Source organism: Conger conger, chromosome 13, assembly GCF_963514075.1.
Source record: "Conger conger chromosome 13, fConCon1.1, whole genome shotgun sequence".
Lineage (NCBI taxonomy): Eukaryota > Metazoa > Chordata > Actinopteri > Anguilliformes > Congridae > Conger > Conger conger.
The window spans coordinates 41,855,316-41,882,500 of record NC_083772.1 but is presented as its reverse complement, the minus strand read 5'-3'; the positions used below and the strand labels follow the sequence as shown (position 1 = coordinate 41,882,500).

Genomic DNA, 27,185 nt, shown 5'->3' with positions numbered 1-27,185 from the left:
TAGTAAATAGCAGCTCAACGAGATCTCTAGCTGTTGAGTGAGGTGTACTTTGATAAGGTTGGAGTGAAAGCCTAGCTACTTGTATATCTGCAGTATATTGGCCTTGGCACAAGATAAGCATATGCTCGTCCATCCAAGTAGCCACATCCAACACTGGCCCAGCCCTGATCAGGCACTGATATTGCCAATGCACTGCAACAGTGCTTTAACAGGGCGAGTGAAAGTAGTTCAGGGCCATGGTCATATACTTCCACCTGTACAGCCTTTGGTGCAAAAAAGCCTGTTAGCTTCACTCAGCGGTCAACCCTCGCTAAAAGGCCAGGCTGGTTAGTTTGAATGTGGGCCTGTCCTTTTTTAATATTCACATTTCATTTCATACTTTCCTTTGACACAGTACAGCAAAATGACAACAAAAACATTCAACAGTCATAACCAAATCATTTGCAATGAATATACTAATAAAAAAAAAAAAATAATAATAATATATATATATATATATATATATATATATATATATACTTCCAAAATTCCGTAAATAGCTGGCATTAAAATGAAAGGCAAATAGGAAAGCCAAGAAAGAACAAAAAAGCACCAAGCACAAAAGCAAACAATTAAAAAAGAAAAAAAAGGTATATTTTTTCCTTCAGCTGATTAATCCTGAATACTTTACACAACAGCAACGGTGTGCTTTCAATCTTTGGTTCAGTTGGAAGCCCAGAGTAAACAAAGTCAGTCTGTGCCCTCCACTTGATCCACTGCGTAACGGCTCCGGAAAAAACCACACTGAAAAAGCAGAACAATAGGGCAGAAGCTGAACAATCATATATTCAAATCCATGTGAGTACAATGTGGTGGGTAAAGCTTACCTTTACTAAGATGGCGATGATTATCGCCAGGAGCACGAATCCACCGATGGAACCACCTACAATTTTACCAGTTGACCTCTTGGTCTCGGGCTTAATAATTTTTATCTGGACCTGAGAATGAGATACGTGCCGATGAGGGAGAACTGCGGTACTTGGATGCAGATAAAAACAGGGTGTGCGTAACTCAGCGACAGTCATTAGTGATACACAGATCAAATGATACACAAACGAAGGAGGGGAGGGCGAGTGTTGCGTTGCATGGATTGCGTCGCAGAAGAACAAAGATGTGGAGAACAGCCCATTTCACCCCGGCTTGTCACTGACGTACAGTAGTTGTCGCTGACATACAGTAGTCGAGAGTATCCACAGCGCGGAGCTAATTTCCCGCTGTGCATTCTGAATGATGAAAATGTCAAAATGTGGAATAAAAACGAGGTTAAAAAGCAAAGGCTAAATATTTCAGATGGAGCAGTGTACCTGCTCACTCAGGCTGCCCTCCTGGACGATCCGGAACTGCTCTCCGTCAAACTCCAACGTCGCGTTCGCTGTGATCATGTCCGAGCTGCCCTGTCGTGGGAGCAGAACAAACGCATTCAAACAAAGTCGCACGATTTAAAGGTACAATAGGTCATTTACAGACTTCAAGAAAGGAATAGCAGCAACAACGACCCTCAAACCACACCGTAAACACAGTCGAACCAGTTTTCAACCGACCAATGTGCGAACCAGTGTGCTTGAATTATTGTACAGCTATATAATGTTTTGGTACATTGTCGGTCTGTCAACTGTACATTTTGAAACCCAAATTTACTATAAACTATACTATAAACTATAAACTATAAACACAGACAGAGGGTGAGTCAACATGTCAATGAGCCCTTTTCAATGGTGGGAAGGGATTCATATTATACCTTTAAATTAGGAAAATGTAACATATATAAACACACTATTGTATTCTATTGCAGTATCAATTGTTTTGAATGTTACTTTAATCAAAATACCGGTACACAAGTTTGAGGTTTTAAGTGCTACTTTACAATATAATAAACTATCACATGGTACTGTACCAATTTTAACTAGGATCCAAATGCAGTCTCACCAGTCATTGCAGTGCACATTGTAATTACGTGTCAATTAAATGTGCTATGTAACTTTTAAACACTAAGATTTTCATGCTATTGAGTCTAGCCCAACATGTCATCCTGTCAATAGGTCACAGCTCATTCATTTGAAATACAATTCATTTGAGTTATGCGTCCAGTTTAATATCTCTCTTGCCTCAACATCCCTGATGAAGGCCGTAGCTTTGATGATGATGGTGTCCTGCAGCTCTCCCACAGCACAGCGGATCAGATAAGACTCCTGCGCTGTTTTCAAACCGCCTTCGAGGAAATGACATTTTCCCTGAGAAAGATTTAAAAAAAGTCATAAGCAGAACTTGAGGACCAAGAAGTTTCAATAAAAGTTTAAACTTTTTTTTACCTTTGGTATTTCTGTGATGTCCAGTTCAGTATGCCGTGCTAATAGAACTATTCTTATATTTACAAAAAGTGAAGCGTTGTATTTGTTCTCGCCGTAAATCTGAAAATGAACAACAGCAGCATTAAGAACAGTCTGCTCATAATGACTGTGTTGGCTGGAGACACAGTGTAGAAGCATATATTGCTGAAGCAACACAGAAGCAACACACATGCAGAGAACACAACCTATTCATTTAGATCATGTAATTGCTGGCTTACATGGGTCATATTTGGCATTTTGTTAATTACAACGTAGACTCTACTGTAAACATTAAATTACACAGAAGACATTAAATAAAAAATTCCAAAACCAACTGAGCCACCTCAAAGAAGTACTCAGGCTATGACAAGTAATATATCATTTTGAATTAAAATAACAGTCAAAACTTTAGAGATCACATACCTCAAACCTAAATGTAAGAGCTTCTTTCTCTGTTTTTCCTTCAATGTTCATGATCAGTAACTGTGGTTTAGGCTTCCTGAAATCAAAAACAGCCAGCAACGTTGGGTGAAATTATTCCGTTCATGTGAACCCAAAGAAATCTCTTTTCCCTTGAACTATACTCACCCCGTAAGCTGGACTTTCAGGGCATTCTTTACCACGGATTCATAGCTTTTAGTATCCAGGACTTCACCTCCGTTATTCGCACTAGGATGAATAAAGAGAAGCAATCACTTTGTGAGAATACAAAATTCACGAGTCTACATTCTTCTGTGCAAACCATGTTTATGCAAGCACATTACTGCCGACATATCAAGTATGCAGTTCTGGGAGGTTTGTGTGTGATTTTTGTGCACAGATTTCTGCATGTCAGGGAGACGCAACACCAGCACCACGAGCGAGGGAATTGCAGTTGCCAGATTTCCTGTTCGGGATTCGGCATTATAGTGTATTTTGGGGAAATTGATGGAGATTCCCGGAGCTCACGCTGAAAGATGCCTGTGTTGGTCTCAGTACAACCGAGCCCAGCAAAAGCAACCGTAAGAAGGCAAACGGGAGAAAGTTTCCAACCCTGTTAAATTGGCGAGAATGAGGGCGGTCCTTAGGTCCGTTTTCTTGGCCACAAGCTGCCAGGAAATGGCGAAGCTAACCTATGGGGGAAAAAACAAGAACAAGTGGAATACTGTTAAAAATCCTCCCGAAATGGTTGGAAAACGCGTTTTCTCAAACCGAGGAGTCACGTGGGTGAGAAATGCAGCAGGACGGATGTGTCGTGTTGACCTGGGCGCCGCTCCTCAGGACTGGATGCATGATGTGACAGTTGAGCCGCGAGCGTTCTCCCTCCGTGTGGCGGTCTTCACCCCGGCAGGCTATCAAACTGTCAGCCGGCTGCACCTAATGAACAACACAAATGAAAGATGTATTCAAACTGAGCCCGTAAAGGGTTTATTTATGCGCAACCGGCAAGTCTACAACTTTAAATTCAAGTGTGTGTCTGTGGGTGTGTGTGTGTGTGTGTGTGTGTGTGTGCGTGGAGGGGGGGGGGGGGGGGGTTACCTTGTCATAAAGGAGAATATTTGGGTATGTCAGGATCAGTGTTGTCATGGGGGATGCATCCCTCTTGTTGGTGAGGTTGAAGGCTATATTCAAGTTCTGAGTGTGTCCAACTACAATCATGCTTGTGCTGCAAAAACAAAATAAATAAAATAGATTATATCTGTTATATCTATTATAAAAACAGAAATAAAACAACATTTTTTTTTTTTCATCTAAATTTCCATCAATTTTAGTCTAGTGGAAGTGAGCGACGGTTAGAATTTTGTTTTAAAAAGGCTCCAATGCTGTCCAGCTGATAACGTTCTTACCTCAGCCTTGACTCAGACAGTGAGACTTCAGCAATGCATTGTTTACAGTCCCTCTGGAATGGCAGCTGTGTTGAACACATGTTGAAAATACGTATGACACACTCTTTATATTGTACTCCTTTTATAACAAATGTTTTTTTCAGTGTGCCTATATTTTCCCTCTACAGAGTAAATTCTAATATAACATGATGATTAATGTGTTATTAGGGAATATGGAGCAGAATGACTACATTAGCAATGCTGTAAAAACAGAGTGAACTGTGAATTCATGAATTTTGAAAAGAACCATTAAATTGAGTACAACATTTGGTCATGGTACACCAACATCTTTCACAGGGATGGTAAAGATTATTCGAAACTTTCGGAAATTCCCAAAAACTTTTCCCATGGGAAGTTTCCACTCCTAAATATTACAGAAATGTTGCGGTCCTGGTTCCTTTATGCATTCTGCGTGTGATTTCACAGTCCTTATTTAATGACAACCCAATCAAGGTGTTTCCGCAGTAAATCACCATCCCGCGGTTCAGTCAGTATAATGACCTGCTCTGAGAGAACGTGATGAGAAAGCAGACGGTGCCTGAGGAAGCCGTGGGTACCTCGGTGGTGAATACTGTGGGACTGAACTTATCCAGAATGCGCAGAGGGTGGCCGGCAGAAGCGTTGATCAGAGAGAAGTTCAGTTTGATTTTGATGGGTGTGAAACGGTCATGGCCAGCCTGGAACACACAACAAACACACGACTCTGACTCTTCATAGGAACGTGGCGTCGGCAGAAGTGGTGCTTAAAAATTCTCTGCAATTTTTGTGGAAGAATGCTTTCTAAACAGAGGATTTGAGCAGCCTAGTCTTGTAGTAAGCGGTATATCAAAATGGAGTTTTTCTGGGGGCTTTCATGGCTTTGACACGAAGCCATGGTGGGTTTGACAAAAATTACAAAAATCGAATTATCTTAACTAATAAAAAGGACTCCAATTCTATGCTAACGTTTAAAATCATTGGCGAAGTAGACAGGGTGATTGTTGCATGCACGCCTTCCCAGGCATGAAGACTTCAGTTCTGCTGCATTCTCTCAATCTATACTTTCTGCTGCTGTAGTCTGCAAGCGATGCAGTTCCTTTTAACACCCTAATCACTGAGGTAGTTTATTAATGATTAACTCACAGCACCTAAGAAGTGCACTTCATGTACACCTGGGTCTGACTGACTGCAGGTAGCTAGCTACCCATTTGATTATTGGAGCAGCTGTTGAGCTACTAGTTTGGGGAATACCATGCCAACTCAAAGCCTCCCTGGGTGATGTAGCACAAGGAACTATGGGCAGCCTGTAGCGTGCGTAGTGGTTAAGGTAAATGACTGGGGCACGCAAGGTCGGTGGTTCTAATCCCGGTCTAGCCACAATAAGATCCACACAGCCCTTGAGCAAGGCCCTTAATCCTGCATTGCTCCAGGGGAGGATTGTCTCCAGCTTAGTCTAATCAACTGTACGTCGCTCTGGCCAAATGCCAATAATGTAATGTAATGTAGTGGAGCACATTCTGTAGCTTGATGTGCTGCTGACAGCGCCAGATTCCTCAACTGGTTCATCAGCCATTTCACATGCCAAGCAGCCATTTGTCCAGTCAGTCACTGGAGGTTATTTAGGCCAGTAGCCTTAACTCGGGAGTCCTTACCATGTATTTCAGGTCGATGTTTAGGCATTCCTTAACCGGAGTCAAGCCGAAGACGTCCGTCTTGGGCACCCCGCTAGCGAAAGACAGACGCTTTGTGGCTTGAGCGGCGTCCAGATCCAGTTGGTACGAAATGCGCAGTTTACCCACTGAGACAAATTGAAAAAATATAAATGGGGGAATCGTAAATAAAATTCAAATGCACCTTAACACGCAGCAATAAAAATACATACAAATTTGGGGAGGTGGAGTGAAACTGAGAAACTTATGTCATTCACAAAAATAGACTGACTGGAAAAATAGATGAAATGACAATTTTGCATCAATTTTACCATATTACAGTTCCAGCATTTCTTTAAAATAAAAAATGGCCACACACATACCCTTTATGTCCCCTCTCATCGTATTGAAGCAGATTTTTAGACTGACAGGTTTGTTCTTCTCTGTGTCCATGAAGGGAAGGGAGGGGGGAGCTACTGTCATTTTCGGTTTGAATAAAATGACTGGAAGGACCCTGGAAGGAACGCAACAGTGCAAACTAAGCCATGCAGCAGTGGATTGAACCTAGCTATATACTGACTGTATACTGTGTGCCTGTTGGTTGTGGGTAATACAACCATATATCATATTTTTCTTTCCAACAGAGAATGATATCTATCCTGGATTTTTTTTTTTTTTTGCAAACATCATACAGTTTAATTGCATTTTTTTCCCAGCAGAAAACGTATCTGAAATAAGAAACCAAATTTTACATTCGAAACAGGAATGCCGCAGGCTTGATCAAAACAAACAAACAAACAAACAAACAAACGAATAACTGAAGGGTTGCACTCACCGCAGCACGGTGACGGTGCCTTCGCTGCCCACGCTGATGTACTCTTCGCCCCCCTGTGACGCCGGCATCCTGCTGACCGATCGCCCGAAGAAGCGGAGCTTCACCCCCATGCCCACCGCCGAAACCCTCTAGGGAAACGCACACATCGCAGTGTGTGATGTCCTTCCCTTTTCTACGGTTCAGGCACTTTAGTACCAAAACTGTGGGATCATTTTCTCTCTCGGAAGGGTTGACGCAACAGACATCGTCACGAATTCCCGCAGCAGTCAAAGGTGTAATTTTAAAACGGAGCCTATTGTCTGTCAAATTACAAGACAATCTGTACACTGTTCTTATATTATTGTATACATTTTCCCCCTTGATACAGACATAAGGTAAAGGGAAATATAGAATCGTAGCTCCTTTTCACCGATGAACACACACACGCACGAAACCAATCAACATAGAAAAAATAACTGATTAATGGAGTGGGAGACAAAGCTTTAAAAAAGCAGTGACAGTCTTTGGCCATGTGGTGGTGCACATTAATTCTGTAAACCTTTTCAGCGATTGAAATCTGCCTCTGCACATTTCGCCAACCAAGATCTTTTAATTGATTGTCGCCCTGCATACAGCATTTGTTCAGGTTCACAGTGTCTGCTACATGAATGTAGGCTAAGGAATGTAAATGGAGAGGTAGAATCTAGGGAGATGTCTCCAGAAGCCATATTCTCACCTGGGAAAAACGTGGCCGGATTCCCCCCTCGTATCCGTTGTATATGTAGATGCTTCCGGAAGAACCGGATACCTCATCCTCCTCTAGAGGGGCGCCCACAGCAACGTCGTTGAACCTGTTCCCGTCGATATCCCCAATATCCACGATGGCGGATCCAAACATGGCGAACACGTGCCCATCCGCTCCCCTCCACTCCGTAGGCTCCGTATCAAATCGTCCCTGTGCGGTCAACGCACCAGACAGTTTAGACCCCCAAAGGAAATTGAAGTTCTGGCCTGAGGTTCTGGAGAGCCGCGAGAAGCAAGGGCTACGGCGAACATTAGCGTTAGCATTAGCCTAAAGTCACACGGTGGTGCCAGCTGAAGTGAATTTTACCCCTTCTCCTTGACCATCAACCATGAGATGAAAAGCACTATATAAAAGCAGTCCATCATCATTACGTTCAATAATTTTTCTTGTGGTTTGTTTTATTTAACCAATAGACATAACTTTGCACCTAATATCAATGTAAAAGTAGATGCTCAATAGTAAAATGAAGTGTAGTTAGTGTAGTTTAATGACAACGATGATATTCAAGTATGGTATGGAATGAGGGGGCATCCAGTGGACAGCTCACCTGGTTCAGTTTATGCACGTACACTTTGCCCTCTTCTCCATTGACATGGTAATACTGCGCTCCGACCAACAGGTAATCTGTTTTGCCATCCCGGTTAAAGTCCAAGACACAGAGCACTGCCCCAAAGTAAGAGCCCACCTGCAAAAAGGGGACAGAGTTAATCTGTGGTTTAGGAACATTTAACATACACACACGCAAAAAGACTGTCGCTTAACGCTTCATGAAATATATCACAAGCTGGAAGTAATCCGGTTTGTAAAGCCATGGAAAGCCATGGGACTGACTCACATTAAGTTGACATGAACCCCCCCCACCCCCCCCACTTCACTCCCCAAATCAGGAAGAACCAGACAGATGTTTCAACATGACATACAGTATCAGTACCAAATATTGGTATCAGAGCAATATTTTTATACAGTATGACTGGAAAATGTACACGTGGCTTCTTCAGAAGCACAGGATGGTTTGTGGCACAGTCTTGCAAATAGAGTGGCATGAGTTTAAACCTACTATTGCAGTACTTCCTGGTAGTGGTTCTGAATAAGGAGGATAAGTAAGATGGATGAACAGGAAGTGGCGGCACGGATGGTGCAGTGGGTAGCACTGCCGCCTCACAGCAAGGAGGTCCTGGGTTCGAAGCGGGTTAAGATAATGGATGGATGGATGGATAAACAGGAAGTGCAACGCCCACCTGTTCTCCGCGCAATATCTGCGTCAGCTTGTGAGACTTGCTGTCGAAGACGAGGACAGAGCCTGTGAGGTTATAGCGAGGGGCCCCCGAAATGTACAGAGTCTCAGTCGGCCCCAGCGCAGACGTGACACTGTAGCCTGTCAGGGACACGCAAAGCAGCACGCACATCCAGCATTAATCATTACATTACATTACATTACATTAATGGCATTTGGCAGACGCTCTTATCCAGAGCGACGTACAGTTGATTAGACTAAGCAGAAGACAATCCTCCCCTGGAGCAATGCAGGGTTAAGGGACTTGCTCAAGGGCCCAACGGCTGTGCAGATCTTGCTACACCGGGATTAGAACCACCAACCTTGCGTGTCCCAGTCCTTTACCTTAACCACTACGCTACAGGCCATTGGTATGCATACGATAGTTCACATATACTGTACATAAATTAGACGCAATACTCAACGATGACACAGCAACACGATACATCAAAACTGGAGCAGAACTGAATGTAAAATTAAATTAAATTGTATATATTTTCAGTGTTTAAACACTGGTTTGCAGTTCCTTACCTAAATAGGAAAACTTTGGTCCTGTGGACGAGTCATTGAGAAATGTTACACTCCCGTTGTTCTGGTTTCTCAAAATCAGTCCCCCGCTCCAGTCGTATGCCCCCACTGCACCAAAAAGGAGGTTCCCCTGTGAACAGAGCAGAGAGCTCTTCATGTGAGCTCTCCCATTGTTCCTCGTTGAATGGCTTTGTGTTGGAACACATTCAGCTGGTATTGCCTTCAGCACTCAGATCTGGTCCCAAGAGGCCCCTCTCTCTCGGTCTTGGGCATTTACGTGTGTATATCCATCATGCTCAATCTTGGCCATTGGCCTAAACTAATAAATAATGGGGCGACATTGACTCAGGAGGTAAGAGCAGTCGGAGGGTTGCCGGTTCTTTCCCGCCCTGGGTGTGTCGAAGTGTCCCTGAGCAAGACAGCTAACCCCCAAATGCTCATGATTAGCTGGTTGGTGCCACAGTCAATCGCCGTTGGTGTGCGAGTGTGTGTATGAATGGGTGAATGAGATGCATCAATTGTGCAGCGCTTTGGATAAAGGTGCTATAAAAAAATAAGTCCCATACTGTGTGTGTGTGTGTGTGTGTGTGTGTGTGTATATATATATATATATATATATATATATACACACGCATATATATATATATATATATATATATAATACAATCAAGGAATACAATGCTATGTACATGTAGAATACAGTCCTCACATCATGTGCGATGTGTGAGCTGAATCCTGCCTCAGCCAGCTCAAACTGGAATCCAGCTCCCTGCTGGGTACCTATAGGGGGAATAAAATGTTTATGTTTTTATTTTTTATTATGATTATATTCGATTATCAGTTACTGCTGAGTCATAGGATTCAGGTGTACCCAATGAATATTGAACAACAGAAAATATCTGAGGCGTGACTGTTTATAAACATGCCTGGACATTCAGTCCAAATGCACACACAGCAGAAATCAACAAAGCGAGTTAGGAGGTAATGCGTGTTTGAGTACATGTTTTCCAAAAGGCAGTATAGTTTAATGCAGTACAATGGGAAGATAGGTACACTACCTTCAATTCCGGTAATTGTCTTTTCAAATATTGATAATTTTTCATCCAAACCAGAATAATCGTCCACCATAAATAGGTTATCTTCATCAGGATCTGATGCAATTTCCTTCAGCTCTGGAATTGCCTTGGTATCATTTACAACATCTCCAACCTAAAAATCAGAACATAGTGTCTTATTCTTCAGCATTTACCCAGTCACATTTGTAAGCCCAGTGAATCTGCAATGGCCTCCATCAGTTTGGGGAAAGTGCAGACAAGCACACATTCTCCAAGGCACGTACAGCCTGGTCCTTTTTTATCTCTACAGTTGTGTTCAAGAAAATAGCGGTACAACATCAGTAACCTGATGAACCACTGTTATTAGTAGTAGTGATATTTCCGCATGGCAAATAATTTACTTGTAGATGTAGTAGTGTAATAGAAAAACAACAGACCCAACTGTCATCACATGCACGCTGCTTGTTCTGAGTAATTGACTCATTCATTGAAAGGGGCGTGTTCAAAATAATAGCAGTGTGGAGTTTAATGAGAGAATTCATTCATTCTGTGAAAAAAAGGTGTCATTTATTTGCTGGGTCCTTTATTGAGGAAGAAGGGAAGCAAATGTTATACACATTGTGATAAAATATATTTCCTTCTGAATTGCTTGGTGAAATGGGCCGTTCCAAACATTGTTTGGAGTAACAACGTAATTTGATAAAAAAAGTTGATTGGAGAGGAGAAAACATATAAAGAAGTGCAGCAAATTATAGGATGCTCAGCTAAAATGATCTCAAATGCTTTAAAATGGCAACAAAACCTGAAATAACCGGAAGAAAACAAGCAACTACTGTTAAAACGGATCAAAGAATAGTCTGAATGGCAAAGATTCAACCTTTCATCAGCTCCAGAAAGATCAAAGATGATCTACAATTACCTTAAGTCCTGTTACAGTCAGAAGACGTTTGATCGAAGCTAACCTGTCAGCAAGAAGCCCCCGTAAAGCACCATTGTTGGAAAAAAAGCATGTGCAGAATCGGTTAAAATTTGCCAAGGAACACATCGATTGGCCGAAAGAGAAATGGCGTAACATTCTGTGGACTGATGAGAGTAAAATTGTTATTGTCAGGTCTAATGGTCTTCGACAGTACTTCAGATGACTCCCGGGTACTGAATTCAAGCCACAGTACACTGTGAAGACAGTGAAGTATGGTGGCGCAAAAATCATGGTATGGGGATGTTTTTCATACTACGGTGTTGGGTTCGTATACCAGGGATCATGGATCAGTTTGAATACATCAAAATACTTGAAGAGATTATGTTGCCGTATGCTGAAGAGGAAATGCCCCTGAAATGGGTGTTTCAACAAGACAATGACCCCAAACACACAAGTAAGCAAGCAACATCTTGGTTCCAGACAAAAAGGATTGAGGTAATGGAGTGGCCAGCTCAATCCCTCAACCTCAACCCCATTGAAAACTTGTGCGATGACATTAAAAATGCAGTTTCTGAAGCAAAACCCAAAAATTCACAGGCACTGTGGAATGTAGTTTGTTCATCCTAGGCTGAAATACCAGCTTCTAGGTGCCAGAAGTTGGTTGACAATGCAATGCAACGCAGATGCGCAGCAGTTATCAAAAACAATGGTTATGCAGCTAAATATTAGTTCAGTAATTTAATAGTTCATAACTTTGGGAATGGTGGCACGGATGGTGCAGTGGGTAGCACTGTCGCCTCACAGCAAGAAGGTCCAGGGTTTGAATCCCCGTCGGCCGGGGCCTCTCTGTGCGGAGTTTGCATGTTCTCCCCGTGCTTGCGTTGGTTTCCTCTGGGTACTCGGGTTTCCTCCCACAGTCCAAAGACATGCAGGTTAGGCTGATTGGAGAGTCTAAATTGCCCGTAGGTATGAGTGTGTGAGTGAATGGTGTGTGTGCCCTGCGATGGACTGGCGACCTCTCCAGGGTGTATTCCTGCCTTTCGCCCAATGTATGCTGGGATAGGCTCCAGCCCCCCTGCGACCCTGTTCAGGATAAGTGGGTTAGAATAATGAATTAATGAATGAATGAATGAATGAATGAATGAAGTTTGGGAACCCTGTCAGTGAGTACTTTGTAACACCTCCTTGAGCAACTATAACAGCTTGTAAATGCTTCCTGTAGCCAGCTAAGAGTCTTTCAATTCTTGCTTTTGGAATTTTTACCCATTCTTCCTGGCAGAACACCTTGAGCTCAGAAATATTCTTCGGCCTCCTTGTATCTACGGCATGTTTATGATCACTCCACAGATTTTTTTATAATATTCAAGTCTGTGGTGGCCATTCCAAAACTGTAATCCATCTTTCCTGGAGGTACTTCATGGTTTATTTTGAGGTATGCTTTGGATCATTGTTTTGCTGGAATACCCAACCTCTTTTCAATTCCAGTGTCTGCACTGACCGTGGAAACATTAGCCTCCAGAATTTCTTGATATTTGGTGGAATCCATTCTTCCTTCCACTCGCACAATATTTCCTGTGCCCCCAGCTGCCATACAACCCCAAAGCATAATGGCTCCGTCTCATGCTTCCCAGTTGGCAAGGCAACAAAGGCTTCACCCTTTTTTCTCCAAGCATACCTTTTTTGGTGGTGGTAAAAAAAAGTTACATTGTCACTATAAAGCACATTGTTCCAAAAGGCTTCAGCCTTCTCAACGTTTTCTTTAGCATACTTCAGATTAGATGTAGGATTTTGTTGTTTAAAGTATGTTGCATTGTTGTTCTGTGAACAGCTAGACTGTGTTTGCTACTCTTATCTACAGCTTGTTTGCAGTGATGTGTGGGTTCTTCTGATCATTTCTCAACAGGTCTCAGGCCATTCTATCTGAAATCTTTCTTGATCTTCCAAACCTTGCCTTGACTTCAACTGTTCCATTCATCTTCCATTTTCTAATCATGTTTCTGACATTGGAAATTGGTAGATTGAAATATTAAGAGAGTTTTTGTAGCCTTCTCCTTCTTGGTGGAAATCTTCATTATGAAATCCTTGGACAATTGTTCAGAGGAACCCATGCTTGTTAACACCAGACAGAACAGCCACTGCACTTGGATACTTTGGAAGGCATGGAGTCAGAATAAAAAGTTTAGCCCCAGAATTATACTTACCTGAGTCATTATAGCCATAATGATTAAATCACCTGGGTCTGGGCCTTGGTAATCATCTTTTTTTAAAGTAACAAAGAATAATCCAAAAGGGTTCCCAAATCTATGCACAGGTGTTATCATTTATAAACAGTAAAAAATTAAAATAAAAAGCAAAATTGCTTTAAAATTTGCAGAAAGGATGAATGTTTTGGAGTTGGAATGTTATTTCCTTTGATCACATACAGCTACATTGTTACAGATATTTAAACCAGGGGTGCCTAAATCTTTGTACCCCACTGTCAATAGCAATGTTTTTCTTCAATGATTGGACATGAAATTAGTTTCACAGATATGACCTACCCCTATAGCCAAGCGAAGAATGTTTTTCATTTTTGGCGAGTTCAGGACATCTGTGAGGTTCATTTGGTCAAGGAATATGCTTCCATCCGTGATTATGATCATGATCTTCCTGGCTTCCTCCTTTGATCCATTCTCAGCAACAAAAACATGCTCACTGAAAATAAATGTTCAAATTTATTTGGTGAAAATTCATGTACATTATTTTTAAAGTGAGGCAACAATACAAGAACACTTTCACAAACAATTCAGAAGATTTCTCAACAAGAAATGCATTTGGTTTTAACCAGAAATGGGGAGAGTATTGTAGATGACATGCCTGATTTAAATAATTTTCAGTGGAAAACCCAGGAAAAGGGATTCCCGGACAAAGCTACAATAGTCTGTCCTGTGAAATAACCAGCGCAATTATTTAATTTCCTTAATATCATGAAATTATTGATTAACACATTTCTTTGAGAGAGCAAATTACTTTTCCATGAAGAAGCACTCCTAATATAAGGTGGGGGTAGAGCGGAGAGCCAGGAGCGACCAGAGGAAGAACCCTCCTGAGCGAACGCGCTAGGGTTCGCCCCTGAATGCTGGGGTAGGTTTACAGGGATATTAAGGAACGGAAAACAATATCTAATCCAAGAAGAAAGGGAGGAACAAAAACTAACCCGAAGGCGATTCTTAATAAGGAAATAGAAAACAAGCCCAAAACGGCTGAAGAAAAATAAAACAACCCTCACAAAACAGGGCGAATAACCAGATCACTATTTGTGCTTAAAGGCGAGCACAGATACAGATAAACGGGGAGTTCAGAAATAAAAGTACAACCTAGCAAAAAACCGCTAGGCATGAAACAAAAAACCCATGAGCCGCAGCTCAGGCAAAACACAAACTAAAATACAAATACCCGGGACAACGTCCCTCTACCACCGGCTCACACGAGCCCAAAACAAAAATGAAAACCCTTAGGGAAGGCGTCGTGAACCCAACAACTAAACCGAGCGCCTTCCTTACCTTAGTTCGTATTTTTCTCTTAATTGTATTGCTTAGACACACACACCTGCACAGTACCTGACTCGTAAAACCAGAGTCTACCTTGTGCATTTACCGGCTTTGTGCTAGGGCGAACGGTAACACAGAAGCACTGAAGACCAGTCAGAACTGGCCTTAAATACTCTGCTGGGAGGCAATTCCCCTGGTGCAAACGAGGAACAGGTGTTACCAATGATCCTAGGCCCCCTAGCGATCACCACGGGTATTACCTCCCACCATGACACCTAATCTCAACTCATTACCCAAAACACCTGTGTCAACTCGTTACATCGTTATGTAGATATATAAAAGACACCTGTCCACACAATCAATCAGATTCTGATGTTTGCACCATGGCCAAGACAAGGAGCTGTCTAAGGACATCAGGGACAAAATTATAGACCTGCGCAAGGCTTGGATGGGCTACAAGAAAATAAGCAAGCAGCTTGGTGAGAAGTTAACAACTTTTGGAGCAATTATTAGAAAATGGAAGAAACACAAAGTCACCGCCAATCTCCCTCGGTCTGGGGCTCCACGCAAGATCTCGCCTCGTGGGATATCAATGATCATGAGAAAGGTCAGGGATCAGCCAATTACTACACACGAGGAGCTTGTTAATGACCTGAAGACAGTTGGCACCACAGTCACGAAGAGAACCATCAGTAACACACTACACCGTGAAGGATTAAAATCCTGCTGCGTGCACAAGGTTCCTCTGCTGAAGAAGGCATATGTACAGGCCCATCTGAAGTTTGCCAAAGAACACCTGGATGATCCAGAGGAGGCTTGGGAGAAGGTGATGTGGTCAGGTGAGACCAAAATAGAGCTATTTGGCATCAACTCGACTCGCCGTGTTTGGAGCAAGAGAAATGCTGAGTCCACCCCAAGAACACCATCCCCACTGTGAAGCATGGAGGTGGAAACCTTATGCTTTGGGGCTGTTTCTCAGCTAAGGGGACAGGACGACTTCACCGTATCGAGGGGAGGATGAGTGGGGCTATGTACCAGGAAATTTTGGGTGACAACCTCCTTCCCTCAGTGAGAGCACTGAAAATGGGTGGTGGATGGGTCTTCAAACATGACAATGACCCAAAACATACGGCCAAGGCAACAAAGGAGTGGCTCAAGCATATTAAGGTCCTGGAGTGGCCTAGCCAGTCTCCAGACCTATATCCCATCGAAAATCATACACACACACTTCTAAAGCAATCAAAAGCCACAATTTTAGATTTGTAATCATATGTGGTTATAGTGCAAATTCTCAGCTTTTAGTAAAAGGGATTTTTATATATTTGGTCTCAAAGCATTTTTAAAGATTCTAAGCATTTATTAAAGGGTATTTTTATTCATTTTTATGCTTATTGCACTCCCATTTCAGGGTACCATCATTGTTGGGACAAATGGCTTCACAGGTCTTTCTGAGTAGTCAGGTGCACAGGTGTGTTCAATTACTTCTTCAGTGCAGGTGTAAGAAAGAATTCAGTATGTACTTGTGGCGTTTTGCGTTTGGAGTGTGTTATTGCTATTTTGTCAATATGTGGACTACAGTTATCCCAACCGTGAAGTAAGCAATTATGAAGCTGAGAAGTTAGAGAAAAAGAACAACCAGAGACATAGGCCAACCAACAGGTCTTAGAAAAATAAACTGTAATATTATACTTACAGGACATGGTTGATGGCTGAAGCTGTTTTTGTGTAATGCATGATCTGCTCTATGCTTTTAACCTTTTCAATGGCTTTTGTGCCATTTTCATTTTCCAGTAGAGAAAGTTCAGTTCTTATATCTCTTCCGTATTGTACAATTGCAAAATTACACTGTTGAAAAACAGAACAAGATGTTAATTTCACCCTTATATTCACAAATATGATTTGTTTTCTGAAACCCACCCTGTTACTACATCACATACTCCATGATTGTGAAGTATTTGCCACAACCTAATTTTTCTCAAGCTGTAACCGTTATACTGATGGAACTTTCTCGGTCTATGCACGACCGCTCAAAGCTTTTGTCATTTGACTGTGACACCATATTAGTTTTTGAACAAATTTAAGGGTGACTCTTTGAAAAGTGTTGCAAATGATCTGGGAAAATGCAGAAAATGCAAATATATTTTCCGTTTTTGGGGGGGGTTTGTAGCCACTCCCTGTTGTTTTGGCTGGCATGTGCTCAGAGGCAGAGCCTTGAGGCCAAGGATTTCATTTAGATTAAACTTCAATAAATATTTTCAAATTCATCATGAGTTGTCTGATTGAAATGATGAAGCCTAGTTCGGGCAGACAACTCAAGAAGCACTCCCCGCTCACAGGATGTGTCATGAGTTTTGTCTGTTAGTTTATTTCTTATTCTCGTAAATTTATTAATTTTCATTATCATGTCTGGTTTTCTGTTTACATTCATAGTTCATTGCACTCGTCTTCCCCTGTGATGTCTGTGTCTTAATGTAGTTCTGAGCCCGAGTCACTTCCCTGTCTGCGTGAATCACTATTCAGGTGTTTTCGGAATTTCCCACGATTCCTTCTCAGTCTCGCTTTTCTTACTTTCTGCTTTCTCTCCATTCATGTTTGTAGATAGCACTAATATACTAATCCAGTACTAATTATATTAACACACTAATATTCACTAGTTTTGGGTATTTATAGTTTAATCACATAACTAATAGACTAGCTCTCTATTTCTAGACTGCTCTATAACTCCTTGTTCTATCTCTAAATTGCCTGCCTTAATTCAGCAAAGTGTTCACACCTGCTCTTCACTATCTCTACATTCCTCAACTCTGTGCAATTGTCTACTCCCTAGTCCGGAGCCGTTTGTATTACATGTGGGTCTATGTGAATCCAGTCCCACGTTTTCGTTCCTCCCTCGTCATTGTATGATTGCCTTTTCATGCGTCTCCTCTGATGTTTATTTGTTAGACTGCTCTCACTCCCATGCCCCGCCTAGATTGTCTCATTCCCCTGTGTATTTATACCTGTCCTTTTCAGTTGCTCTTCGCTAGTTTGTCTCTTCCTGTTTCCGAGTTCCGAGCTCTTGTATTCCTTCCCCCTGGTTCTAGCCTCCTCTTCCCTTTTGTCATTCTGTCTGGTTTTGCTCTTTTTGGATTTTTCTGGTTATTGAACGCTGCCTGTTTTTGATTACGCTCTGCCTGCCCCGCATATACCTGCCTGGATTTCAAACATCGCCAATATTCTGTCTCAGAGGAAAATACTACTGCAGCAATAGCCATAACAATAACAGCATTAACACAAAAATGACATGAAAGAGCAATATAAACCCAGAGCATGTGTGTCAGTAAACAGTTTCTCTCAAAGAAAGTGTAAATGCATATTTGGCAGATATTTATTCATTTAAACATCTAGATTTTATAGACAGATTTAATATTCAGGACTTTGCTCAAACATACGCAATATGCTACACAACATGTAGAGCATCAGATAATGAGACAGAACACAGGCTTAGCGGAGCGCAGTGCACAGTTCTGCATCAAACCTGCTTATCAACTCATCCCTAAGATTAGTATAAATATGAGCACAAGGAAGTGGGATCACGGATTACATTTATATTGATGAATGAGAATGCCATTAAGCTATGAATATGAGTTCAGTACTTACAGTGAAGCAGGTTTCCCAAACCTTTTTCATTGTGTTAATAATGGAATCCTTTGCCTTCTGAAAATCTGGAGGGTCAATACTCCCAGAACCATCCAGAACAAAGGCAATCTCCGTCCCTGCATCTACAAAACCACAATTATTGCAATAATATCAGGAATGTAGAACAAGCGACCCAGAAGTGAGACCAAGGTGTAGATTTTATAACAAAGTTTTTATTATAAAATAAGCAGGTCAGACAGGCAAAGATCAAGAGCCAGCAAACGGAATCAGTCGGGATAAGGAAATTTGTAATAGAGTGTCTAGGCAATGGGTCAATACACCGGCAAACAGGAACAGTAAGCAGAATCCAAAACGGGGTTGAGGTCACAGGTGAAGGATTGATAACAGACAGGGAAAGCAGACAAAAACAGAATCCGAAAACAAAAGTCGAAAAGCCAAAACGGGTCGATAAACTACGGTTCAAAACATCCATCCATCCATCCATTATCTTAACCCGGGGGGCTCAGGGGGGCTGGAGCCTATCCCGGCATAAACTGGGTGAAAGGCAGGAATACACCCTGGACAGGTCGCCAGTCCATCACAGGGCACACACACAGTTCACTCACACACTCATATCCACGGGCAATTTAGACTCTCCAATCAGCCTAACCTGCATGTCTTTGGACTGTGGGAGGAAACCGGAGTACCCGGAGGAAACCCACACAAACACGGGGAGAACATGCAGTTTCCACACAGAGAGGCCCCAGCCAGGACCTCCTTGCTGTGAGGCGGCAGTGCTACCCACTGCAGCATCCATGCCGGCTCCGGTTCAAAACAGGACAGGAAAAGCAAAATGTGGAAGTTGGGGGCGAAACAGGTCATAACAGAAATCTCTCAGAAAGTATGATCAAGACACACAACAATCATACAAAATGAGGGGTTTTATAATACAGGTAACAAGAGGAAATGGTGATCAGGTGTGGGGAAACAATCAGGAAGTGAAAATGCAGGTGAAACGAATAACAATGAATGAACAAACTGACAGGGTGACTACGGTGTGCACAGAGGGTACTAAAACATGGAAATGCAATGTGCTTAGTCACAACACAGTGAAAAACACAAAACCTGACAAATAAGTGTTCTGGGGTTTCCGTTTGGGAAATATGCTTATGTGCCATTGAATTAGTGTGTTATTTCATGAATGTGTTGGACTTGTTGAATTTAGTAGGTGCGTGCAGTTAACTTGCAGACCTGCCATCTGTCTGTAGTCTCTTGTGCATTATTAGTATGGACATATTATTAAGTACATTTGTTTAGAAGATTTTAACACGTGGCTTGAGTTACGTTCATACCATCTTCATTCTCATTATCTTCTTCATTCTCATTATCATTGTTGTTGTTGTTGTTGTTGTTGCTATTGGTGTATCTTCTCTGACGATGAATTCGCTGATCTGAAACAAGAATAGAATGAGTTTTCATAAAACGCTTATATAGTTGGTTTTATTTTGCTACCATCTATTATTATTGCGAAAAATATATATCTTATTCTACGAATGGCTGAACCATATTTTTGAGGATTTATCAGCAAAGCCGCATATTATGCCACATATTGTGGGGTCTACAAAACATCCACATGATTCGGCAGCAAATCAAATTCCATTTCGTATAAATATGTGTGCTAGTTAATTGGTGACGTTCGATTACCCAAATCAAGTTTGATAAGTTTGTCTCTGTGACTGCGGTTGTTGTTGTTGTTGTTGTTGTTGTTGTTCTTTCCTTTCATTTCTTCTACAACTGAAATGTAAAACATTTGTTTTAAGGAAACAAAGAAATACTTTGCAAGGAATGCTTAATCCCAGGAATACATTCAAGCCATTTATCAAAATGTAAAAAACCTGATAGTGGTATCTTTGGCACTGATTATTTTGTCAAAATAACCATATACAATTGAACAACAATACAATATTCATCTGTAGCACCTTTCACACATGTGCATCTTTAAGCCCTTGGGCAGTAAATGCATCTGTTTTGAAATATATATATTTTTTACGTTTTATGCATGTTTTCACAATTTTAAATGGCCAATTATTAGTGCATGCCTGTATCTTTGTTGTGAAACTAACAAACAATTTGGGAGATCCCAGACAAACACACACTCTAAATCTAGTCAATAATTTTTATTTGTGGTTTGTTACAACTATGCACTTGATTGACAAGGATTTTGCATACCAAGCGATGAAGGGGCAATTTCCTCTGTCTTCTGCAGATACTGGAGCAAGGTACAGTTTCCATTTAGTTCTTCATTAATTCCCTTCTGTTTCCTGACCTGTTGGCAGACCTAATAGGTCCCATGGTACCATTACACAGTCATTGAAATGGCATTACATCCCCCATATACATTGCAGTCTGTAAATATTTGGACAGTGACACAATTTTTGTTTTGCTTCTGGACTACAGCTCATTGGATTTGAAATAAAAAAAACTAAATTTGAAATAAACGTAAATAATTAAGGTTAAAGTCCAGACTGATTTAATTTGTTGATATTTACATCCATATTTGGTCAATCCTGTGGGAATAGCAGCCTTTTTTATAGGGTCCAAATGTAATTGGACAAAAAAACATAATCATTAGTGAGAAATTCAGATCTCTGAGCAATCTCTTTGTTTTTGTTCCCAATGCACTGCAATTCCAATTTCAATAGAAGTCTTGAATGTATGTTCATGTCCAGATTGAATAACCGGGCTATATGCATTTCACCTACTTGCACTGCGGCAGGGGTGGAGAGCCACAGGGTGTGCTACGGCATAGATTTAGTGCAAACCATGAGTATATATAGACTATTTTATTTAGCCTAAAAAAAAAATCTTTTTTGTTGTACCTCTTTTTCAATTGACCATATGACCTTGACCTCTGACCTCTGATCTATATATTTGTAATTTGAGAAAGTTTCAAGTTGATATTTTGCTTGTCCCGATTGGACATGTAGTTCTCAAGTCATCAAGACTTGTTTTCCAAGATGGCCGCCCTACCGCACAAACAGTGGGTCAAGGTTACCAAACAAATAGATGTTGCACAACCTCAGTAAATATACATCTCTGAGGTACAAGGACTAGTTCCAGGGCCTTGCGGTTTCCCACCCTCATAAGTGAGTGCTAATTGTCACACCTCTTTTTCAATTGGCCATATGACCTTGACCTCTGACCAGTATAGTATCATTTGCAAAGGATGCCATTTGAGTCAAGCTTCTAGTTGATACTGTTTGTTCTGATCCGATATATAGTTCTTGAGGTACCAGAAAAAAAACTTGTTTTTGTCCAGTAGGGCAGCCGTCTTGGAAAAGTAGGGCAAGGTCACCAAACAAATAGATGTTGCATAACTTCAGTAAATATACATCCCTGATGTACAAGGACTCATTCCAGGGCCTTGCAGTTTCTGAGATTCCATTGCCACAAAATTAATGAACTGCTCCGAAGAAAAATTGGGGAGGCTTATCATACATGTCAGAAAGAATGCATTTAAAATCCCACCCTCAAGTAAAAAAGTAATTATATCATGAATATAGGATGTTTATTGCTACAGAAAAAGCAATACGTGCTTTCACAATCTTAAGAATTCTTCATTGAGAATAAAACAATTCTAACAACCAATTGTAACCATGTGCATTTAAAGGTAATAGGTAATTTCAGACTCCTAACATTCAAGAGAAGAATTGAAAACACCCTAAAACCACAGCACTGTTTATCCCTCCCGCTTCTCTGTGAACGCGCTGATGGTTGATGTGAACATTATCTGAAGATCATGACCTGTATCTACATGACTGTATGCATTGCACTGCTGCACACAATTGGCTGATTAGATAATCGCATGAATAAGTAGGTGTAATAAAGTGCAAATTTTCCTAAAAATAAAGTGCTCGGTGACTGTATATTGAAAATGGAATTGCAGTTTGGGAAGAAAAGCAAACCAAGGCAATGGAAGGGCAGGTGCGGGGAGGCCATTTTCCTGATTACTCAGTGATAGAAACTTCTAGTGCTGATGAAGTGTGATTGTACCATTGAAAAGTTGCAGTGGTTCGTTTTTTCATTACAGGGTTTTTATATTTTGTATATTTTGTATTTTGTAATAGAGTGTCTAGGCAATGGGTCAATGCACCAGCAAAAAGGAACAGTAAGCAGAATCCAAAACGGGGTTGTGGTCACAGGTGATAACAGACAGAGAAAGCAGACAAAAACAGAATCCGAAAACAAAAGTCGAGAAGCCAAAACGGGTCGATAAACTACGGTTCAAAACATCCATCCATCCATCCACTATCTTAGCCCGCTTATCCTGAACAGGGTCTCAGGGGGGTTGGAGCATATCCCAGCATACATTGGGTGAAAGGCAGAAATACACCCTGGACAGGTCGGCAGTCCATCGCAGGGCACACGCACCATTCACTCACACACTCATACCCCCGGGCAATTTAGACTCTCCAATCACCCTAACCTGCATGTCTTTGGACTGTGGGAGGAAACTAGAGTACCCGGAGGAAACCCACACAAACACGGGTAGAACATGCAAACTCTGCACAGAGAGGCCCCGGCCGACGGGGATTCGAACCCAGGACCTCCTTGCTGTGAGGCGGCAGTGCTACCCACTGCAATAGTGTGGACTCAACACAAATAACTATTTGGCATTTGCTTCAGCTACAGAGACATCTGTCAGAGATGAGGGTAAACCGTGGCCTAGCACAGGAAGTGCTGAGAGGAAGTTATTCCTACCGCAGCAAGTATGGTCTGCTCTGAAACACACAGTAGGTTAAACAACCTAGCCCTCACACATACAGCTTGTTTTACACAAGCTTCAGAATGGGTGTCCATTCATTAACACTTAATTGGTAAGATTAATTCATTTAATTACTTTTTTTTTTCTTAATTTCCCCTGGAATTATTAATCACATATACCATTGCTCAGTTTCTGATCTTTTGTTTTCTTGCCCTAATACAGAATATTGATAAATTATTTCTGCTACATTTTATTAAATGTAAAAAAACATTCAACATACCAGGTGCTGATGTTGATCTGTTTTTTTGGCTGCTGATACAATTGGTTTCAACCCCTTTTTCTTATTTGCTGAAAGAGACAGGATAAGCAGAACTTTAAACAAATGTCAATGCCGGAGTGAATCTTCTACGCTCACATTATTACTAGCAGTCGATTGGTGTGGATGTCTTTACCTCTGGTGTTCACTTTAGTGCATTTTTCTTGTCCCATTGTGCAATGCACCATTTGGACGGGAGAGGCAACCAAGACCCTATGAACCCATGGACAACATGATTAGTCATATCTGGTCAGTTGGGCACACAACAACAGTTTCCATTCTGTGATGTTGTATTCACATTCGGCAGAATGCACACAAGCAACCATAATTTGTAATGTAATCCCACTATTACAGGTGGCATGGGGGATAGTTCTGGTTTCGAGCCACTCACCCTAGTTGAGACTCAATGATCGTTTGTCCAAACAGGTTGTCGCCTTTCTCTTGAAAATGCCTGACAGGTGTTGTGAATATGTTGAAACCAGCAGTGGCACATATTACTGGAATTCATAAATGACACACTTTATTGAATGCTGTCAGAAAATGGTTAAAATAAATAAACAGATCAAGAACAAAGCCCCTATTTTGTCATTTGGCCAAAAGTTGTGAATATTTGGAACAAGGATTGGAGTAGTGTTGCTTTCGTCAACGAAAATTATGATGAAATATCTTCGTCAACGAACCTTTATCACGTGACGAAAACGAGACGAGACGCAACGAAGATGCTGGTCACGTGACGATAACAATAATAAAATGTGTAATGCCATTTTGTTGACGAATAAAAACGAGACGAAAATGTGGTTTACAAAAGAAAAACTATGCTAAAATGTCTCAGTTTTTATTATCATTATTTTGCCTGAGCGACGTCACTTCCTCGATCCCAACGAGCGGTATTATTTCATTTCAGAAGATGCAGCTGCGGTGGGTTATCACTTGATAAGCACAGCTTAATAAATAAAGGTGACACAGAGAAAGGGACCAATGGTAGGGAGGGCAAAGTGGAGCTTTAGAATGTAGACCGCTGTGTGTGCACGTGAGCTCGCCAATAGATTTCTCACAGAAAACGTAATTTGTCCACTTTTTTACTTTACAGTAGAGGTGATCAAACTTACAATAACTAAGTGCTAGTGTGTTCTAAGCCTTTACTGGTCCCTGTACGATGTTAGCATGATGTAGCTAGCATACGCGAATAGCACAAAGTCATACAATTTGCTTTTTAACGGCACTTGGTCATTCGAACGATATAAATAAAAGCATTCGATTAAGTTCGACGGCACCGGAATTTTCTGTCGTACCGTCCATAAATGGCAAAAGTCCCACCATAGGATTTATTTAAATCTTTAAAAGTTATACATTTTCTGAATCGTCATTAATTCATCTTGTTTCTATCAGTGATTCGGCGTGATCGGACAGTTCTGTAGCTATGTAAATGACGTCAGAAGGATACAGCACTGTTATTTGCTACCTAAACTTTGACGCACGCTGTGAAGTCTGACATGTCTATTGTCAAAATCCATTGAAACTATGAAAAAGTAACCAGGGACTTTGGACTTATAAGGCTGGACATACCGAGTACCCAGCAAAAATATTGACCTGGCTACAGTCACACTTTTGACAGTTCGAACTGCCACCAACTGCCATGTATGAGCGCGTGAAGTAAACCAGCAAAAGCTATTGTTGTGTCACCATTTTCGAGCTCCATATACGTAAAGAATGGAATGGCAGTGAAATCTGCCTGTTTTTCAGTGCCGTCGGGGTCCAGCATTTAACATTGATGGAATGCTGGTAAAATAAAGCGCTCATTGACTAAAACTATGAGTAAAATGTCATCAGTTTTCGTCGACTAAAACTAGACTAAAATAGTCAGGGACAATTCTGACTAAAACTAGACTAAAATGCTCAGACTTTTCGTTGACTAAAACTTGACTAGACTAAAAGGAGTATGAACATGACTAAAACTAATAAAAACTAAAATGACCGCTTGACACAAAGACTAGACTAAAACTAAAAGTAAAATAGGCCGCCAAAAACAACACTAGATTGGAGTCCTTTTAAGTGTACAGTTTCCACAAAATGAAGCTAAGGTATATATGGGTGTAACTGGTTGGTAGTGTCTGTGGTGAGTTTCAGCATTCAGTGTAAAACACTGTGAGACTGTGAAAGGTGCTACATGTCGATATAATTCACTATCACCACCATTAACAAGACAAATGGTCAGGAAATGTATTAGGAAATGGAATAGATCAGAGTTCAACTGAAATTGAAACATCACCAAAAAACTGGAAAGCTGAAAAGTCGAGTGTTGTTTATGAAATAGTCTTATGCAGGTATAACCTTGACTCTTCAGTCATATATTAAAATAAATTGTACAATATTTTTGTGGCTCTAGTGGTCTCTGCAGCACATACAGTACACTGGGACCTGTTTTATGAAGACAGGTAATGGAAAAAGATAAGCATCTGAGCAAACTTTTATTTCATGGCCTTGCTGTAAATAAGCATATGTTCTCAGTCTGCTTGCCCTGTATAAATAAAGGTTACATTTATTTATATATATTATATATTATATATATATATATATATATAATGTTGTTATTTGTAGAACTAGGAGTGCTGTTTCTCAAAGACCATGATAGTCTGTACTTTATAATATACACTTGTTCTTTTATTTTAGAAAACGTAATATTTAGAACTAACATAAACATACCCAGCCAGTTTTCTACAGATTTATCATCTTTACGCAGAAAACCCCCAATCATTCAGACAGTGTAATAGAAGCCGGTGCATTGGGGCTATATACCTATAAATGGTCACAAAATTATCTTTTCAAATGTCAACAGGTTTCTTGCCATCGCGATTCTCAGAAGTTAAGCCTAGTCGACTTCCCAAAGAAATATTGGAATAAGAAATAAATATTAAATTTAAAACATGTTTAACATGCGTAGCCTGTGCGTGACCTGTTTGCAAATAACACAGATGAAATATTTCGCTAAAATGTTGTTTTTGCAGATCGAATGTCGATTATGAAACGAATCGCCTACGTAGCCTATCATATAATGCAATCATTTTAATTTCAATCAAAATTATAGATCGACTGTATTAAAAGTATTAAACATAAATCAATACATACCAGCAAGCAATACGTATCCGTGAATCATTTTTATGACTTTTTAAAATTACTTGTTTTCCGGAGACCGACTGTGACATAAGAAGCGCTCATCAACACTGCATCAGTCTGTTCTCGCACACGCGCTCCGAGTTCCTGATTGTATGCACATGCCACTACTCGCCCCCATTCACTTCAGCATTTTCTGAGATTGAAAGGCTAATTGCAAGTTTACTTAAATGGCAACGAAGTATTTTACTTCACTAATCAAACTGCAAGTGAAATTGAACTACCATCAGGAAAATGATTGTTTCCCCGAGTCATTAGTAACCAGAATCTCTAGGATACCGTGTTTCACAAAGCTAAACCATAATGTCAGTGTAATGGACGCAGAATCGCAACTCCGCGCTGGTTAACGTAAGCAAGAGAAACCATTGGGAACCCAAAGGTATGACTAATTAAAAGCTTAGTTATTTCGAACCGTTAAGTTTTCAATTCTGGTATTTATTCACTCATTAAAATATCGATTTTATACGAACAGACCGTTCATGTGATTTTGTCCATAACCACTTGTCAGTGTGTTGAGAATGGCACGCAATTT

The 27,185-nt window shown here is 40.9% G+C and overlaps 1 protein-coding gene across 1 annotated transcript; it reads right to left on the bottom strand.

Moving 5' to 3' along the window:
• Nucleotides 1–211: 211 nt before the first annotated feature.
• On the bottom strand, nt 212–26,743 carry LOC133107657 (integrin alpha-E-like). The gene is made up of 31 exons (XM_061216696.1): nt 26,609–26,743; nt 23,874–23,979; nt 23,619–23,695; nt 23,447–23,514; nt 20,631–20,739; nt 20,106–20,195; nt 19,754–19,852; nt 18,423–18,544; nt 16,477–16,628; nt 13,794–13,947; nt 10,338–10,488; nt 9,989–10,059; nt 9,283–9,409; nt 8,717–8,853; nt 8,026–8,163; nt 7,410–7,628; nt 6,695–6,822; nt 6,243–6,373; nt 5,863–6,008; nt 4,789–4,908; nt 4,193–4,257; nt 3,885–4,011; nt 3,609–3,722; nt 3,399–3,478; nt 2,955–3,035; nt 2,790–2,865; nt 2,349–2,447; nt 2,145–2,270; nt 1,344–1,433; nt 867–977; nt 212–783 (listed from the first exon to the last, which is right to left on the bottom strand). The coding sequence occupies exons 1-31, from the start codon at nt 26,634–26,636 to the stop codon at nt 730–732; spliced, it is 3,396 nt and encodes a 1,131-aa protein (XP_061072680.1). The 5' UTR covers nt 26,637–26,743; the 3' UTR covers nt 212–729.
• Between the last annotated feature and the right edge of the window lie 442 nt (nt 26,744–27,185).